At 42.3% G+C, this 20389-nt stretch overlaps 1 protein-coding gene across 1 annotated transcript in view; it reads right to left on the reverse strand.

The window, feature by feature from the left end:
• Positions 1-13816: 13816 nt before the first annotated feature.
• LOC112255350 (potassium voltage-gated channel subfamily KQT member 2-like) overlaps positions 13817-20389 on the reverse strand; it is a 69409-nt gene continuing 62836 nt past the window's right edge. Inside the window, exons 14-16 of the mRNA XM_042324796.1 lie at positions 19160-19255; positions 16642-16765; positions 13817-16536 (exon numbers count right to left, since the gene is read on the reverse strand). Of these exons, the coding sequence (XP_042180730.1) occupies positions 15796-16536; positions 16642-16765; positions 19160-19255 (961 nt within the window). The 3' untranslated portion in view covers positions 13817-15795. The remainder of the gene's footprint in view (positions 16537-16641; positions 16766-19159; positions 19256-20389) is intronic.

Raw genomic sequence — 20389 nt, forward strand, 5'->3', positions numbered from 1 at the left:
TTCAGACTTCAACTGTATATCAATTGAACATGTAGTGTTATTTTTTAAGTCCTGTCAATGCTAGCACTTGTACACTGTGGGTAGTCAAGCAGAACAATACCTGAGAGGAGTGGAAATACTTATTCTTAGAAGACTAGACAGCATTCCACCCATGGGATGTCAGAATTAGCAGAGCAGAAACCAAAATATCGATGAGTCCACTCTACCAAGGCATCTGGGGAGCAGCGGCAGTTTGACTTCCAAGGACACGCTAGAGTGCTTTTCCTCTAAGCTGTTCCACTCATAACAACCCCCACCTACCCACACACATCAAGAAAAATCTATCATTTGCTTTACTGTATGTTGCAAGTGTGTCAAAGTGCACCATTTTCAGTTCAAAACAGACCATTTTGTTTAAGATGTGGGTCACTTTTGTGTCATATATATACTGCAAATGTGGCTTCCTACTGCATGTGACTGAAAGTCCTACTGAGGGATGGTATTTTCCAGAGTGGTCAAGTGCATACGTGTTTAAAAAATAAATACATTTAAAGTGCATTTACGTGTATACAGATGATTCTTATTTACTCTCTGCCTCCCAATGGTCATTGGCTTAAGATGCTACATGGATGGCCGTGTAGTTTTAGTCTATTCTGCATCACTGCACCACCGTGGATGTGTGTGTGTGTTTTAGTGGGGGGAGGGGGGGGTTAACAAATGTAAAAAAACAAGCTGCTTGTGGTTGATGTAGAATGGTAATTTCTGCATAAAGTAATGAGAATTGTTAATCATTTGACACAACACAGAATGCTATGTATTTGACAGAAAACAAATATTTGAAAGCCTGGTGACAGTGAAAGAATGGGCCAAGTTTGTGTTATTGGGTGTTATTAATTTAGCAAAGCCGTGGACATTTAGCTGTAATTCTTTTGCCAGTTTCTCTTAATAGCATTTATACCTGATGCAAATACATAAATACACATGTAGCTACACTACATGGCTTCCCCGAGTAGCTGCATTCTCAAATGTGCAGGACAAGATTTATAACATGACGAAAATGCAGACACAAAGGGCTCCATTTTAACACACCTAACACAAATAAATAATGTAAATCTAAACGCTGGCAGTAGTGCTATAGGTTGGGTTTTCACAATCGGAATTATGGGAGCAGTAACTGGTGGTGGCACGAAAGGGCTGGGTTTTGATGATTAAACAAGTTGAATGTGTGTCGAGGCTTGACCCCTCACTGGCCAATCAGAATGTGCGCCACGGCTAAATATGGTGCCTTCAGAAAGTATTCATACCCCTTGACTTTTTACACATTTTGTTGTGTCACAGCCTGAATTCAAAATAGATTTTTTTTTAAATCTCACCCATCTACACACAATAGCCCATAATGACAAAGTGAAAACATGTTTCGAATTTTTTAGCAAAGTTTTGCTAATTAAATATAGAACTATCTAATTTACATACAGTACCAGTCAAATGTTTGGACACACCTACTCCTTCAAGGGGATTTCTTTATTTGTACTATTTTCTAAATGGTAGAATAATAGTGAAGACATCAAAACTATAAAATAACCCATACGGAATCATGCAGTAACCAAAGAAGTGTTAAACTAATCAAAATATATTTTACATCTGAGATTCTTCAAAGTAGCCACCCTTTGACTTGATGACAGCGTTGCACACTCTTGGCATTGTCTCAACCAGCTTCATGAGGTAGTCACCTGGAATGCATTTCGACTACCACTTTGAAGATGCAAATTCTTTTTTTATTGTGAAACAAACAAGAAATAAGACAAAAAAAACAGAAAACTTGAGCGTGTATAACTATTCCCCCCCCCAAAAGTCAATACTTTGTAGAGCCACCTTTTGCAGCAATTACCGCTGCAAGTCTCTTGGGTATGTCTCTATAAGCTTGGCACATCTAGCCATGTGAAGTGTTGGTCCCCTGTTTCATGATCTAAAATAAAAGATCCCACACAAATTGCTTATTTCTCTCGAATTCTGTGCACAAATGTATTTACATCCCTGTAAGTGAAAATGTATCTTTTGCCAAGTTAATCCATCCACCTGACAGATGTGGCAGATCAAGATTAAACAGCATGATGTGTGTGTTATGCATTTTATGTGTTTTGTTTGTTGTTTCCTGTTTGAATCCCAGTAAGAGTAAGCATTGCTGAGGCAGCGACAAATTGGGGATCCCAATAAATACAATAAATATATCCACTCCTCCCACCTCAGCGCAAATCAGGTGATGGTAGACAGGTTATTTGCCGAACCTGGCGTAAATGCTGGAAAATGACAGGGTGCCAGTTTTTACATGACAAAATTTCAAACTAACGTCGTTTGAAACTTTCGTCTTCTTAGCACCAGCCAAAAATAGAGCCCAAGGTTGAGGATAATAAAAATGTGTCATCCACACAGCTGAGATCCAGCAATGTAAGCATTTTTACACACTCCTCCTGTTGCTTATTCATGCGCTTCTCCACCCTTTTGTGGTCTACTTGTGTGTCTGTACTGACATGTATGTGTAACTGATAGATGCACACATACTCACTACATGTTAATGTTTTTAAATATATGTCAATTGTAAAGGCTTTTGTCTCTAATGTATTTTTTGTTAAGTGTCGGACCCCAGTACGACTAGCTGTCGCCATTGGCTTCGACTAATGGTGATCCCAATAAATCAAAATGCATTTCCCAAAAGCTTTACAGCTAACGTCAAATAGTAGAGCTTAGCTAAGAATGAAGGAGAGGAAGAAAAGAGCTAGTGATTGGTGGTCTGATATCAAGTCATCTCTGTTCCCTTTCACAATAGTAAGGGAGGGTCAGAAGTTGTGTAAGAGCTGTGATAGAGAGTACATAAGAACCATGGAACATCTCCCAGCGAATGAGAAATGCATCAGTTATCCATATCTCAGACGTTCAAGCAGATGATGGAGGTTACTATTTTTGATGGTGAGCAATGCCTTGCTTTCGGAAGATCAGAGCTAAGAGTTTGTGTGACACATCAGAACATCTTTTCAAGTTTGGGTGAGAAGGTAATTTTACCTTACTACACAGGACAACTGAATGGACAGTTTGCATGGAAGCTATGGGTTTATCAAAGATTCACAAAAATAATTTTACCAACCTCCGCTCAGTCCAGAGGGAATAGCAGTGAACAGCACATATACTGTACTTGCTCAATGCCAGCTCCTCTTCGAATTACTCCCTGTTACGCACGCCTCTTGGAGGGAACGCAACACCCTGCCACTCAACTCCCCATGGAGTGAAAAGAGGTATGGGATTGCGGGTAAGGATGACAAAGGCAAAGAATTTTACCATTAACAGGGAATTTATTCCTTCACACGGTAATATGAGGGAAAGGGGGTGATGGAACCAAAGCAAAGAAAGTTAAAGAACCCCCTTTCCTACCTTACCTACCCACAACTTACCTAACTAGCACCAACTGGCGCACTAAACAAAATACAGGGGATGGCCTTTCCAGGTCTTACCTAGTGTGCATAGACAGAGTACATACTACGGGTATATGTATGCCCGCAGGCCTCTAGCCTAAGCACTCCCAAGGTGCCTTCCCCTTCCCCTCCAGGAACACATGAAACAGAAAAATACAAACAATTTCAATAATCAAAAACACTGTGTCCTATTGACACACACACCTCAGAAGTAGCGGCTACAAAATACTTAACAAAACCTGTCTCTGAGAAACAGCCAAGCCACTCTCCCTGAACACCAAACAACACTGGGGCATACCCAGAAGCTCTCTCTCTGAGCAACAGCCAACAGCCAAGCCACTCTCCCTGAACACCAAACAATACTGGGGCATACCCAGAAGCTCTCTCTCTGAGCAACAGCCAACAGCCAAAGCCACTCTCCCTGAACACCAAACAATACTGGGGCATACCCAGAAGCTCTCTCTCTGAGCAACAGCCAAAGCCACTCTCCCTGAACAGTAAACAATACTGGGGCATACCCAGAAGCACTCTCCCTGAACACCAAACAATACTGGGGCATACCCAGAAGCTCTCTCCCTGAACAACAAACAATACTGGGGCATACCCAGAAGCTCTCTCTCTGAACAACAGCCAAGCCACTCTCCCTGAACACCAAACAATACTGGGGCATACCCAGAAGCTCTCTCTCTCTGAGCAACAGCCAAGCCACTCTCCCCGAACAGCAAACAATACTGGGGCATACCCAGAAGCTCTCTCTCTGAACAACAGCCAAGCCACTCTCCCTGAACACCAAACAATACTGGGGCATACCCAGAAGCTCTCTCTCTCTCTGAGCAACAGCCAAGCCACTCTCCCCGAACAGCAAACAATACTGGGGCATACCCAGAAGCTCTCTCCCTGAACACCAAACAATACTGGGGCATACCCAGAAGCTCTCTCCCTGAACACCAAACAATACTGGGGCATACCCAGAAGCTGGAGAAGGAGTCTGTAATGGCAGACAGCTGTATCCTCTGAGGAGAGGGCAGGGTCAGCTCCAATTAGCAAAGGGGCCAACCAATCATCTGTTTGGGGGAATCCAGGAAGCAATTTCCTGAAATACACACATATACATACAAACCCACAACAACACAGATACTGGGGAACGTAACAATCTCTAATTAACAACAAATCACTCGGGGGGAAACTAATGCATTTCAAGGACATTAATAAGACAATATAACCTATTTTCCTATGTTCAGCTAGACCCCATGCATCTGACATTCTCATGAGGTGACTGTGCTCTCTTGAAGTGTGATCCCAACGGAACAAATAACTACAGAGTGCAGTGGTATCAGAGAGGTCTGGAGGAGGAGGATAATGGTGACGGAGGGGGGATGGCTGCCGTTTTCCCGGACTCCTAACAAACTGTGTTATTTTGTGTGTTTTTTCGCATTGTTTGTATCTTATTTTGTACATAATGTTGCCGATAGAAAAACATGTATAGGAGAATACCTTCATTGTACTGCGTCTCAAGAACAAGCAGGCTTACTCCTGATCTTACCTAAACACCGATCTTACCGATCTCACTAAACCGATCTGCTACCACCTCTTATGCCTGAAAAGAGCTTATGGATATCAGAACAGCGATTACTCAACTCAAACCGGACAAAGATTTTTCTGTAATGAGTCAAAGGATATAAGCAAAGGATATACTGCTTCTCCGAGACCAGGCCCAAATCCGCGAATTACGTGGATTCACAACCTCACCTTGGAGGACAATGGTGTGTTCTGTTGCAGAGTTTGGGCCGATAGGAAAAACATGTATAGGAGAATACCTTCATTGTACTGCGTCTCAAGAACAAGCAGGCTTACTCCTGATCTTACCTAAACACCGATCTTACCTAAACACCGATCTCACCTAAACACCGATCTCCCCTAAACACCGATCTCCCCTAAACACCGATCTCCCCTAAACACCGATCTCACCTAAACACCGATCTCACCTAAACACCGATCTCACCTAAACACCGATCTCACCTAAACACCGATCTCACCTAAACACCGATCTCTCCCTAAACACCGATCTAAACACCCTCCCTAAACACCGATCTCCCTAAACACCGATCTCCCTAAACACCGATCTCACCTAAACACCGATCTTACCTAAACACCGATCTTACCTAAACACCGATCTCACCTAAACACCGATCTCCCTAAACACCGATCTCCCTAAACACGATCTACCTAAACACCGATCTCACACCTAAACACCGATCTCACCTAAACACCGATCTCACCTAAACACCGATCTCTAAACACCGATCCTAAACACCGATCTCTAAACACCGATCTCCCTAAACACCGATCACCGATCTCCCTAAACACCGATCTCACCTCTAAACACCGACCTAAACACCGATCTCCCCTAAACACCGATCTCACCTAAACACCGATCTCACCTAAACACCGATCTCACCTAAAGACTTGACCTTTCCCATATTTACCTTTCCTATTCATTAGGAACACCTGCTCTTTCTATGGCATAGACTGACCAGGTGAATCCAGTGTAGATGAAGGGGAGGAGACAGGTTAAATAAGGATTTTTAAGCCTTGAGACAATAGAGACATTAATTGTGTATGTGTACCATTCAGAGGGTGTATGGGCAAGACAACATATTTGTGCCTTTGAACGGGGTATGGCAGTAGGTGCCACCCAAAGAATTGGATTGCATTGGATTCAGAGCATTGGATTCAACATGGGTCAGCGTCCCTGTGGAATGCTTTTGACAACTTGTAGAGTCCATGTTAGGTAGGTGTTCCTAATTGTTTTGTACACTCAGTATATATCAGTCTTTAAATGCATTGATAATCATTTTCCGGTTTTATTTTGCCAAATGTCAAATAACAATTGACTGTGTAAATTACTAGAGGGAATAATGTGAAAAATATTACCAGCCTGTCACTATATCTCTTCCTTCAGCCCTAGATCTTAATGAGTTTTACATGATACGTATGCAGTGATATAGAGAACAATATGGAAAGTAGTTGTAAGAGAAACCACTGGCATGGTAAATCTGATAATATAAGTAATATACGAGTTTGTCCCAATATTAATTTATGTCCTATATATCTAATTGGGTGTGTGTGGGTCTTTCTGGGTCTTTTCAGCAATGTGTGTGTGTGTGTGTGTGTGTGTGTGTGTGTGTGTGTGTGTGTGTGTGTGTGTGTGTGTGTGTGTGTGTGTGTGTATGTTTATGCAGTGCCTCCAGCATATGTGAGGACCCGGTGTCCTTCAGATCCTGTTAGAGACCAGAGAACACAGGCTCTTATATCAAACCCCAGAGGACACAGCACCAGCCATACCCCTGAGGACACAGCACCAGCTTAACCCCGAGGACACAGCACCAGCCATACCCCGAGGACACAGCACCAGCCATACCCCGAGGACGCAGCACCAGCCATACCCCCGAGGACGCAGCACCAGCCATACCCCCAAGGACACAGCACCAGCCATACCCCGAGGACACAGCACCATCCATACCATCCCCGAGGACACAGCACCAGCCATACCGCCGAGGACACAGCACCAGCTTAACCCCGAGGACACTGCACCAGCCATACCGCCGAGGACACAGCACCAGCTTAACCCCGAGGACACGGCACCAGCTTAACCCCGAGGACACGGCACCAGGTTAACCCCGAGGACACGGCACCAGGTTAACCCCGAGGACACGGCACCAGCTTAACCCCCCGAGGACACAGCACCAGGTTAACCCCCAAGGACACAGCACCAGCTTAACCCCCGAGGACACAGCACCAGCTTAACCCCCGAGGACACGGTCCCAGCTGAACTTCTTGGTGACAGGGGGCAGTATTTTCACGTCCGGATGAAATGCATGCCCAAATTCAACTGCCTGCTACTCATCCTCAGAAGATAAGATATGCATATTATTAGTGTTTGGATAGAAAACACTCTGAAGTTTCTAAAACTGTTTGAATCATGTCTGTGAGTATAACATAACTTATTTAGCAGGCGAAACCCAGAGGACAAACTATTCTGATTTTTTTTTTCGAGGTCACTCTCTTTTCAATGAGTTTTCATTGGGAATCCAGATTTGTAAGGGACCTTCTTGCAGTTTCTATCGCTTCCACTGGATGTCAACGGTCTTTAGAAATTGGTTGAGGTTTTTCCTTTGTGTAATGAAGAAGTACGGCCATCTTGAACGAGAGTCACTTGAAGTGTACTGTTAGATAGAGGCGCGTGACCAGAAAGCTACAGTTTGATTTCCTCCTGTATTGAACACAGATCATCCTGTCTTCAATTTTAGCAATTATTTACATTAAAAAATACCTAAAGTTGTATTACAAAAGTAGTTTCAAATGTTTTGGCAAAGTTTACAGGTAACTTTTGAGATATTTTGTAGTCACATTGCGCAAGTTGGAACCAGTGTTTTTCTGGATCAAACGCGCCAAATAAATTGACATTTTGGATATATCGACGGAATTAATCGAACAAAAGGACCATTTGTGATGTTTATGGGACATATTGCAGTGCCAACAAAAAAAGCTTGTCAAAGGTGAGGCATGAATTATAGTTTTATTTCTGTGTTTTGTGCAGCGCCTGCAGGGTTGAAATATGCTTTTCTCTCTTTGTTTACGAAGGTGCTATCCTCAGATAATAGCATTGTTTGCTTTTGCCGAAAAGCCTTTTTGAAATCTGACATGTTGGCTGGATTCACAACACGTGTAGCTTTAATTTGCGATCTTGCATGTGTGATTTAATGAAAGTTAGATTTTTATAGTAATTTATTTGAATTTGCGCTCTGCATTTCCCCTGGCTTTTGGCCAAGTGGGACGCTAGCTTCCCACATATCCCAGAGAGGTTAACCCCCGAGGACACGGCACCAGGTTAACCCCCGAGGACACGGCACCAGGTTAACCCCCGAGGACACGGCACCAGGTTAACCCCCGAGGACACGGCACCAGGTTAACCCTGAGGACACGGCACCAGGTTAACCCCCGAGGACACGGCATCAGCTTAACCCCCGAGGACACGGCACCAGGTTAACCCCCGAGGACACGGCACCAGCTTAACCCCCGAGGACACAGCACCAGCACCACACTGAACATTGGAAAATGTGCTCAATTACATATTTTATGAAATCCCTATTAGTGTACAGTGAGTTCAACGACCAGATACAATGCTATTTTACAATAAACAAATTGACAACAGACTTTCAGCGCACTTACAGGGAAGGACATTCAACAAGCACTTTAACAAATGACTGACAATTGGCTAAGAGAAATTGATAATAAAAGACTGTGGGGCTGTTGTTAGACTTCAGTGCGGCTTTTGACATTATCGACCATAGTCTGCTGCTGGAAAATTGTATGGGTTATGGTATTAGACCCCCTGCTTTATTGTGGATAAAGAGTTACCTGTCTATCAGAACACAGGGTGTTCTTTAATGGAAGCCTCTCCGACATAATCCAGGTAGAATCAGGAATTCCCCAGGGCAGCTGTTTAGGCCCCTTACTTTTTTCAATCTTTACTAACGAAATGCCACTCACTGGCTTTGAGTAAAGCCAGGCTGTCTATGTATGCGAGTGACTCAACACTATACATGTCAGCTACTACAGCGACTGAAATGACTGCAACACTTAACAAAGAGCTGCAGTTAGTTTCAGAATGGGTGGCAAGGAATAAGTTAGTCCTAAATAGTTCCAAAACCAAAAGCATTGTTTTTGGGACAAATCATTCACTCAACCCTAAACCTCAACTAAATCTTGTAATGAATCATGTGGAAATTGAGCAATTTGAGGTGACTAAACTGATTGGAGTAACCATGGATTGTAAACTGTCATGGTCAATACATATTGATACAACAGTAGCTAAGATGGGGATAAGTCTGTCCATAAGAAAGTGCTGCTCTGCCTTCTTAACAACACTAACAACAAGGCAGGTCCTACAAGCCCTAGTTTTGTTGCACCTAGACTACTGTTCAGTAGTGTGGTCAGATGCCGAAAATTAGAATTGTCTCAGAACAGGGCAGCACGGCTGACCCTTAAAAGTACACGGGATGCTAACATTAATGATATGCATGTCAATCTCTCATGTCTCAAACTGGAAGAGAGAGAGATTTCAGCACTACTTGTTTTTGTAAGAAATGTTGACAAGCTCAATGTACCGAGCTGTCTGTTTAAACGACTAGCACACAGCTCGGACACCCATGCATACCCCACAAGACATGCCACCAGAAATCTCTTCACAATCCCCAAGTCCAGAAAAGACAATGGGAGGACTACATAGAGCCATGACTACATGGAACTCTATTCCACATCAGGTAGCTGATGCAAGCAGTAAAATAAGATTTTAAAAAACAGGTAAAAATACACAGCGGGGACTGTGACAAGACACACAAAGGTACAGACACACACGCTAGCACATGCACATACATTTTGTATTGTAGATATGTATTGGTTTAGTAATGTTATATTATGTACTGTTTTATATGTAATGTAAGTGCCTGTGTGTTTGGAACCCAGGAAGAGCTTGGCAGCAGCTAATGGAGATCCCGAATAAATTCAAATGAGTGTTCAGTGCCCTCTTGTGGTTCAGCTCTGCAAGTACATGGTTACATTCTATTCCAGTCAGTATCACATCTTCAGGTCTTTTTTATTTAACTAGGCAAGTCAGTTAAGAACAAATTCTTATTTACAATGACGGCCTAGGAACAGTGTGTTAACTGCCTTGTTCAGGGGCAGAATGACCGATTTGTACCTTGTCAGCTCAGGTATTTGATTTTGCAAACTTTCGGTTACTAGTCCAACGCTCTAACCACTAAGCTACCTACCACCCCGTCTTCCTCATGTATCTTACCTAATTCTGGGTTGTGGTGAAACTCACCTTCATGAGATGAATTTGGAACAACTTGTATTCTGTGAAAAAACATTTATTTCCTTCTCTTCAACATGAAAATGAAGTCTGATTAGTTATAGACTGAACCATTCACTGTATTCAGCCATTCTACACTCCCAACCACATTGATTGAATCAATGAAAACATAGTCTAAAACACGTCTAAATCTTATGATAAACAAAGTTTATTATACAGTTTCCGTATGGACTTGAGTGTTACTACACGGTAATGCTACATAATAAATCAAATGTATATTCATGGCATACTGCGGTTCAAAACATGCCGGCAAGCAGTTTCCAAAAGATGGAGTTCTTCAGTAAACACAGCACACATAAAACAATCATGGCTGAAACCATAGAGATGTAAACATAGCCAACCTTTTCATAACAGCTTTGGAAGGCTTACAGCATGTCACAAACTCCATGTGACTGTGAAATGAATACAATATGCTAAACAAAGCCAAGCGTATAGTGAGTAGGCTAAGTGCCGTGAGGGGGGAGTAAGGCGTGCAGGGATTGCAACATGCAAGTGCTGTGAAATATTGTTCTGTCTGTAGTTCTCTGTAGTCCTCTACAAACGTTGTCTTTCTAATTCTACAAACGTTGTCTTTCTAATTTTACAAACGTTGTCTTTATAATACATTTCTGTTTTGCTCCAAATAGCTTACCTATCTTTACGCATGCTGTGAGCTAACAGTGATAAGTATAGCTTGAGTGAGACATTCAAAAATACATTCGGGAGCATATTTTGTGAGATCTGCACTGTTCAAATGCTCCTGTAAGGCTGGAACACCCCTCCCCCATAAAAGACATCCAAGGCATTTGAGTAGTATGTAACAAGCATTTATGATATTTTAGCTGAGTAAATTGTGTTGCCAGTTGAACCTCGGAAATATAATTGTTTTGGGTCTTCTGAGTCTTTTCATTCAGTATGACAGGAGTACAGATAACGTCACTAGGACATTAACAAGGCAGTTCCTGAAAAGCTCATTTCACTCATTCATACTCCTTGATAATATTAATTTGACCTCATGCATCACTGCATTTAAAAGTGTTTGAAGGTTGCTATCTATTTGAGGATTAATTTAATAATTTTGTGGGGGAATAATTTAACAATATATATATATATATATATATATATATATATATATATATATATATATATATATATATATATATATATATATTACCTCTGGATGAACCTATTTAAATCCAGTTGCAGACTATCTTTCAATCATTGTGCACAATCCCAAGTGTGAATGAAAAAAAATGTATTCCGCTAGTAGTTCATACGTGTGTACCTTTACCCTCAATTTTTGTCTAGATATCCTGATCGGCACTGGATGAAAATGGAGGGAAAACACCAGCAAGAATATTGGCAGAGCGAAGGGATATTTTTGACAGAACGAATGTACAACGTTACACATACACTATTCTTTATTTGGACTATTTTCTACATTGTAGAATAATAGTGAAGACATCAAAACTATGAAATAACACATATGGAATCATGTAGTAACCAAAAAAGTGTTAAACAAATCAAAATATATTTTAAATGTGAGATTCTTCAAAGTAGCCACCCTTTGCCTTGATGACAGTTTTGCACACTCTTGGCATTCTCTCAACCAGCTTCATGAGGTAGTCACCTGGAATGCTTTTCAATTAACAGGTGTGCCTTCTTAAAAGTTAATTTGTGGAATTTCTTTCCTTCTTAATGCTTTTGAGCCAATCAGTTGTGTTGTGACAAGGTAGGGGTGGTGTACAGAAGATAGCACTATTTGGTAAAAGACCAAGTCCAGATTATGGAAAGAACATCTCAAATAAGCAAAAAGAAACAACAGTCCATCATTACTTTAAGACATGAAGGTCAGTCAATATGGAACATTTCAAGAACATTGAACGTTTCTTTAAGTGCAGTCGCAAAAACCATCAAGTGCTATGATAAAATAGGCTCTCATAAGGACCAACACAGGAATGGAAGACCCAGAGTTACCTCTGCTGCAGAGGATAAGTTCATTCAAGTTACCAGCCTCAGAAATTGCAGGCCAAATAAAGTGTTCAACAGACACATCTCAACATCAACTGTTCAGAGGAGACTGTGAATCAGGTCTTCATGGTCGAATTGCTGCAAAGAAACCACTACTAAAGAACACAAATAATATGAAGAGACTTGCTTGGGCCAAGAAACACAAGCAATGGACATTAGACCGGTGGAAATATGTCCTTTGGTTTGGAGTCCAAATTGGAGATTTTTGATTCCAACCTCCGTGTCTTTGTGAGATGCGGTGTGAGTGAACAGATCTCCACATGTGTGGTTCCCACCGTGAAGCATGGAGGAGGAGTGATTGTGTGAGGGTGCTTTGCTGGTGACACTGTCTGTGATTTATTTATAATTCCCATCTGCTTTGGGCTTAGTGGGACTATAATTTGTTTTTCAACAGGACAATGACTCAACACACCTCCTGGCTGTGTAAGGGCTGTTTGACCAAGAAGGAGAGTGATGGAGTGCTGCATCAGATGACCTGGCCTCCATAATCACCCGACCTCAACCCAATTGAGATGGTTTGGCATGAGTTGGACCGCAGAGTGAAGGAAAAGCTGGCAACAAGTGCTCAGTAAATGTGGGAACTCCTTCAAGACTGTTGGAAAAGCATTCCAGGTGAAGCTGGTTGAGAGAATGCCAAGAGTGTGCAAAGCTGTCATCGGGTGGCTATTTCAAGAATCTCAAATATTAAATATATTTTGATTTGTTTAACACTTTTTTGGTTACTACATGATTCCATGTGTGTTATTTCATAGTTGTTATGTCTTTACTATTGTTCTACAATGTAGAACATAGTTTTTTTTTTAACCTTGAATGAGTAGGTGTTCTAAAACTTTTGACCGGTAGTGTACGTCCGTACATGATTTTTCCTTTGAAAATACAACAATGAAACATTATACAACGAGTCCATTTTAAACATAATTACCCAAATTATTGCAGCATTAATGGACCAAAGGCCTTTTCAAAGGATAACACAGTTTGTTGAATGTCCCCATGTTGGCTCACATGAAATATCATGTCAAAGTGTGTTCAGCAGTGAGAAGCCTGTCCTGTGTTCAGCAGTGAGAAGCCTGTCCTGTGTTCAGCAGTGAGAAGCCTGTCCTGTGTTCAGCAGTGAGAAGCCTGTCCTGTGTTCAGCAGTGAGAAGCCTGTCCTGTGCAGCATTGGGAGAAGCCTGTCCTGTGTTCAGCATTGGGAAGGAAGCCTGTCCTGTGCAGCATTGGGAAGCCTGTCCTGTGTTCAGCAGGGAAGAAGCCTGTCCTGTGCAGCATTGGGGGAAGCCTGTCTTGTGTTCAGCAATGGGAAGCCTGTCTTGTGTTCAGCAGTGGGAAGCCTGTCCTGTGCAGCATTGGGAAGGAAGCCTGTCTTGTGTTCAGCAATGGGAAGCCTGTCTTGTGTTCAGCAGTGGGAAGCCTGTCCTGTGCAGCATTGGGAAGGAAGCCTGTCTTGTGTTCAGCAATGGGAAGCCTGTCTTGTGTTCAGCAGTGGGAAGCCTGTCCTGTGCAGCATTGGGAAGGAAGCCTGTCCTGTGTTCAGCAGTGAGAAGCCTGTCCTGTGCAGCATTGGGAAGGAAGCCTGTCTTGTGTTCAGCAATGGGAAGCCTGTCTTGTGTTCAGCAATGGGAAGCCTGTCTTGTGTTCAGCAGTGGGAAGCCTGTCCTGTGCAGCATTGGGAAGGAAGCCTGTCCTGTGTTCAGCAGTGAGAAGCCTGTCCTGTGCAGCATTGGGAAGGAAGCCTGTCCTGTGTTCAGCAGTGAGAAGCCTGTCCTGTGCAGCATTGGGAAGGAAGCCTGTCCTGTGTTCAGCAATGGGAAGCCTGTCTTGTGTTCAGCAGTGTGAATGAAGCCTCTCCTGTGTTCATCAGCCTGTCCTCTATTCAGCAGTGGGAAGCTTGTTCTGTGTCCAGCAGTGTGACGTCTGTCCTGTGTGAAGCAGTGTGAAGTCTGTCCTGTGTCCAGCAGTGTGACGTCTGTCCTGTGTGAAGCAGTGTGAAGTCTGTCCTGTGTGAAGCAGTGTGACGTCTGTCCTGTGTTCCTCAGTGGGAAGTGAGGTAGGCCTGCCTGAATATTTCGTTACAATTTTTATCATCTTGAAATTATATTTTCTACCAACAAAATATCAAACCTTCCATCTAACTGTAGCTGTTGTAATTTTACATTAGTGAAGTGTGTTGATGTTTCCAGTTGAGTATCATGTCATTGGCTGTTAAGTGTTAGTGCAGTTCAATAATTGATTCTTAGAAAAACTTTTTTAGCAAAAATGAATCCAAATGAAAAGATCAAGACAGCTGCAAGGCATTTGTGCCTAAGTTGCTTCTATAATTCTTACAGGAAATAAATAAACACATCTAAATGATTTGATATATACAAATCAATAAAATACATCTTTACAGATCATATAAAGACTAAACCAAATGTACCTCTACCCATAGAAAGCATCTTTGTGGATATCACAAATGCAATATTGTGGGTATTGAATAGAATATGTACAATATCTTTAGTAAGTAGTGTGATGTAAATACCATCCGTGTTTTTGAACAACCACAACAGAATAGTGCACATAGAACTGGTTATCACGTCCCTTTATCCCATAGGGCTTATGGACACAAGCCATAATGCTGATAATATTACATTCCTTTGAAAGATATGCGTTTAGTTGATCAACCATAATGCAAAACATGTCCTCTGTTGTCCACTGTAAATAATAAGTCATTTGGGATAGAAATACAATACATTTTAGATTCATTGGGAATCTCTTGTGCCACATATCAGAACAAAGAGATACAGCAAAATAACATGAATGTCATCATTTAGATCAAATTCAAGTATATTTTATATAATAATAATTTTTTGTAATTTACGAGACACACTTATCTAGAGCAACTTACAATAGTGAGTGCATACATGTCCACGTTCGTTCGTATTGATGCCCTGTGGGAATTGAACCCACAACCCTGGCACTGCAAGTGCTGCTCTCTATCAGCTGAGCCACACGGGACCTGTTTCTTCTGTGTGATAGCTCTTTAACCATCTCAATCATAATATAGAAGGTTGGCAATTAATCTGCATTCCATTCCAGGGTCAGATATTTTTTTAAATCACTGGCAAACTTAATCTTGATGAGTGTGTGAATACATGAGAACAAATGTGTGTGCTCTAAGTCAAGTTGCTGCAAACCTTCCGAGTATGAAAAACTACAGGCGCTTTCTCAGTACAAACTGCTGGAGTGTGGTCTGATAAACCTTTCTTCTCACTCTACGTTGCAGTCATTTAAGAGGAGCTGGGTGACTCTGTTCTCACATGTACCATTGGTGGTAGCAGCGGCCTCACACCCAGCATATCGGCCTCTCAGCTCTGAACTCCAAGGCAGAGTCACCATGGCCCCATTTATATGAGGTTCCAATTTTGGCCTACTTGGATCCTGACCACCCTCGGTCCCCGTAAGCGCCTTCCCCGGTGGCCGAGTTGGGTGAGGGGGCGCAGAGGTCGGAGTCAGTGTCGGACTCACCTTCTGCGATGTAGGGCCTTACCTTGGCACAGCGGGCTACGCCACTGAAATAGCTGTTGTTCAGGAAGTCCAGGTTCTCCTTGGACTGGGAGATGCTGAAGCCACTGAAGGAGCGCTCCAGCTCCTCGTGGTCCACTGAGGGGATAGAGATGGACGTGTCGCTGTCTGGCTTGCCCTCTCTATCCCCCTCGCCACCGCCTCCACCTCCTCCTCCTCCACCAACGCTATTGCGGTGGGATCCCCGATTGCTCCCGTTGTGGCCTCCAGAGGAGCGCTCGTGGGCCGGCGGAGGAGGGATACGGACCAAGGAGTGATCACCTACAGGAGAGGGTAAGTTGCCTTGGCTAGGCTGGTGGAACTCACTGACGTTGTGCTGCTGCCAGGAGGTGGAGGGTGGGCAGTGGACCCCCGGGCCGGAGCAGGATGGCGGTGGGTCAAAGTTCTTCTGTCCGATAGAGCTGTTGGATCGGATGATCTTGGTGATGGAGCCACTCTTCTCCATGTGGTCCACAGGGCTGTGGTAGGGCGGTGCTGGTTCGGGCTCCTTGGACCCAAAGTAGGCGTCCGTCTCCGACTGGGAGATGCCCATGCGCTGGATGTAGATGTTCACCAAGAAGTCCAGCTTCCTTTCCATTGACATGACCTGCTCAGAAGGGAAGACACCATGGTGTGATGGACAGTTGGAAAGCCCAAGTGAAACAAAGGTATACAATGAATACTGCCATCACCAGATAACAGTATACCTTACCTGTTTCTCCATTTTCCCTAGGCGCCCCATCATGCTTGTGTCCTCTTCAACCCCACTGTCAGTGGATCCTTTGGGACGGTCTTTATCTGTGATTGGAGTACCTCGACCAACAATCTGGTCAACTCTACCGATTCAAAACACAAACAGGTGACGTCTGTTTAGTATCAAGCCAATAGAGTTGAAGAAAACCTACTTGAAATTGACACCTTATATCACCTTGAATACCACAACAAAACAAAAACACTTACAGTACTATATTCTACTCTAAAATAATCGCTGACCTTCAACTCAGGTCCACGGTATAACAAGTGGAAGTGTATAACCTGACAATATCTGATCCTACTGCAAGAGGTAGAGGACTGCAGGTGTTGAGAGGAGAGTACCACACACTCGGGTACAGCTCTCGCCTTCCTAGCGCTGAGCACAGTGGGAGTCAGACAGGCTCATGCATGGGATGGCATGGCATAACATGTATTACAGTGTGTTCAGACAACGGATAGGTGGAGCAGGAGGAGGAGGAGGAGGAGGACCTAGGTAGGGCCTTGGAGGATGCAGGGTTAGTTTTCTTTATTTCAACTACTCATCAGTGCCATTCATGGGCTCTTGAACCCCAGCAAGACAATACAGAAACACCTTACTTCAAGTTGAGAGGTTATAACGAAGGTCTTAAAAACCCATGGAAGTTTCTAGAGATGGTAGGTTGCCATACATGGTCTGCTTCATAACATTGTTAAGCCAGTTGCCAAAGTGTTGTCATGACACGGGTTCTATGACTGCTAAGGTTCTGTAGGTATACTGAAAGGTTCTGTAGGTATACTGAAATGTTCTGTAGGCATTATGAGAGGTGCTGTAGGCATTATGAGAGGTGCTGTAGGCATTATGAGAGGTGCTGCAGGCATTATGAGAGGTGCTGTAGGCATTATGAGAGGTTCTGCATGCATTATGAGAGGTTCTGCATGCATTATGAAAGGCACTGTTGGCTTTATGAAAGGTTCTGTAGGCATTATGAAAGGTTCTGTAGGCATTATGAAAGGTTCTGTAGGCATTATGAAAGGTTTTTGTTGGCATTATGAAAGGTTTTTGTTGGCATTATTAAAAGTTATGTAATCATTATGAAAGGTTCTGTTGGCATTATTAAAAGTTCTGTAATCATTATGAAAGGTTCTGTAGGCATTATGAAAGGTTCTGTAATCATTATGAAAGGTTCTGTTGGCATTATGAAAGCTTTGAGTAAAGTGTTAATCAAATGTGTACACTAAAAGTGGAGGTTGATTCAAGTAAAGTTTCACTGAAAAAATTGCTTGGACATATTGGATCAGCTAAAGCACCATGAACCTTGTAAAAACCATCCACAACATCTACACTAGCTTTAACTCTGACTGAGGCCTACTTATACAGATGTAGGATCTTCATTTGATCACCCTGTTGCAGGATAAATTTTCTGCAATGCAGGATATTTAAAACGTGTATTGTTTTGAGGTTTAAAAAGGCTTCTGAAGTTTTTAATTTCTACTTGAAATGTCAGGCTTGATTTTCCCTTAGGATAAATGTATCAACCCCTACAAAAATGTCTAACTATAATCCACATAATATTTCACATTTCCTGTTGCTGTAGAATTATTTTCCTGCTGAAGCAAAGGCTCAAATTAAGATCCTACATTTGAAAGAGGGTTAGCAATGAACTACCATTTTAAACATCTGAATAAGAGAGAAAAATCCTCAGTATAAAAATATTATTCATAGAACACCTTCACAGTCAGGTAAAACATGCTCACCGATTTCCCAACCATCCCAGGAGGCCACGATTAGAAAACTATGCAAACTTCTGAAATGGACTTTTGTTTTTATTTGATTCGATTTTGTGCATCGTGTGGCATGCTTCAATACGCCTCATGCCAACATGCATCCGAAACCAGAGAACAAACTATACTGTTCGTAGTCGCCTCATAGGTCATAAGGAGTAGCTGTATCTTATTATTTTTATGTATAAGCTCTTCATTGTTAATGTATTGCAGGTGACTCAGCTCAACACTTTTTTTGTTCGGCTACTTGACTTGAATACTTACCTACAGTGTATGAGCTCCTCCTATGTCCTACGGGAGCATTTACCATATTCTTAACTATTGGATAAACCAAGTTAGTCTTCTTTAACTTTTATTCTACTTTTATTAATTCTCTAGTAAAATCATTGCAGTATAGGGCAAGAAAAATGAGAAGAAACAAAATTGCACGTGTTATACTGTACAATGTATATACTATCTATTCAGCCGATTAGCACTCAAAGAGACAATATGAGTCAATGAGTTTCAGTAGTAATTTACTGAGAATAACTCATTAATTGCTGCTTGCAGTAAGATATTTGCCACTTTGATAAAGTCACTCCTCTTTATAGACACAGCTCGTCACATGCTGTCACATACAGTAGGCCGAGCCAAAAAAAGGTTTCCGCTGCGTGTCAACAGAATGGATAAGGAACTCAGGAGAATCTCTTGACGAGAGAGAGGCAGTCTGGGCTAACCTAGGAGAGTATTTGGGTGACTCTTTGGGTCCATCAGATGAATACTTCTTATGGCGTGGAGTTGAGGGTCCATGGGGACCAACAATCATATCTATCCTGGCAAAGTGAATAGAGAAGACACCAGCACAATGCAGGATGAAGGCGCAACACAGACCAGTCTGACAAGCGCACATGAAATGAACGAAACCAAAACAACAGAACCAGGGGACGAAAGACAAGGACAAATATGTATTTTCTAAAACAAATTTTCCAAAAGGATGTTTTTTCATTTGGTAAAATAATCACAGACTACAGCTGTATGATATGACAGTGAAGCCATCATTTAAAAAAATAGTGAGGAGATTTTGATATGAACATTTTTCTGTTATAAGTAGGAATATATTTACATACATGTGGAACCCTAACTACTAGCACTGCCTTTGCTACATTGTTGAGGAAGAATGTATGTACTATGACTGAGATATGTGGTTGTCTCACCTAGCTATCTGTAAGTCACTCTGGATAAGAGCATCTGCTAAATGACTACAATGTAAACAATGTAAATGTAGTGTGATGCATGTAGACTCGGAATTCAGATTCAATGAACTCTGACCTTTGGGGGGAACAAACCTCACCATGACTCTATATTTGCAATGGCTGGTTGCACTTGGTAAGAACAACCTCACGGAAAATTCCCTTAGTCATGGATACCAGAGTTGTGTCTCTAGAAGATGGACCCTTTATGATGAACCTCTTAACATCATACAATGATTTCAGAATATGCCCCTTTGCAGGTCAGGCCAAATGTTGATTGGCTTGATAAGAGTTGTCTTAACATTCATACAGACTCACACTGCTGGTGAGTTATAAAGAAGCAGACTACATCAACGTTTCACAAGAAGTCACTGATTGTCACTGATTCACTATCTTCTCTTGTCATTACTGGGGTACAGCAGCCTATACCGTGATGTTGTTGGGACTCGGGAATATCATGAACTGTCAATCATCCTCTGATTCCTGGTGAATGAACACATCACCACAGAGAACAGACATCACTACAGAGAACAGACATCACCACAGAGAACAGACATCACTACAGAGAACAGACATCACTACAGAGAACAGACATCAAGAGAACAGACATCACCAGAGAACAGACATCACCACAGAGAACAGACATCACTACAGAGAACAGACATCACTACAGAGAACAGACATCACTACAGAGAACAGACATCACTACAGAGAACA

This window comes from Oncorhynchus tshawytscha, linkage group LG07 (genome assembly GCF_018296145.1).
Source record: "Oncorhynchus tshawytscha isolate Ot180627B linkage group LG07, Otsh_v2.0, whole genome shotgun sequence".
NCBI classification, from domain to species: Eukaryota; Metazoa; Chordata; class Actinopteri; order Salmoniformes; family Salmonidae; genus Oncorhynchus; species Oncorhynchus tshawytscha.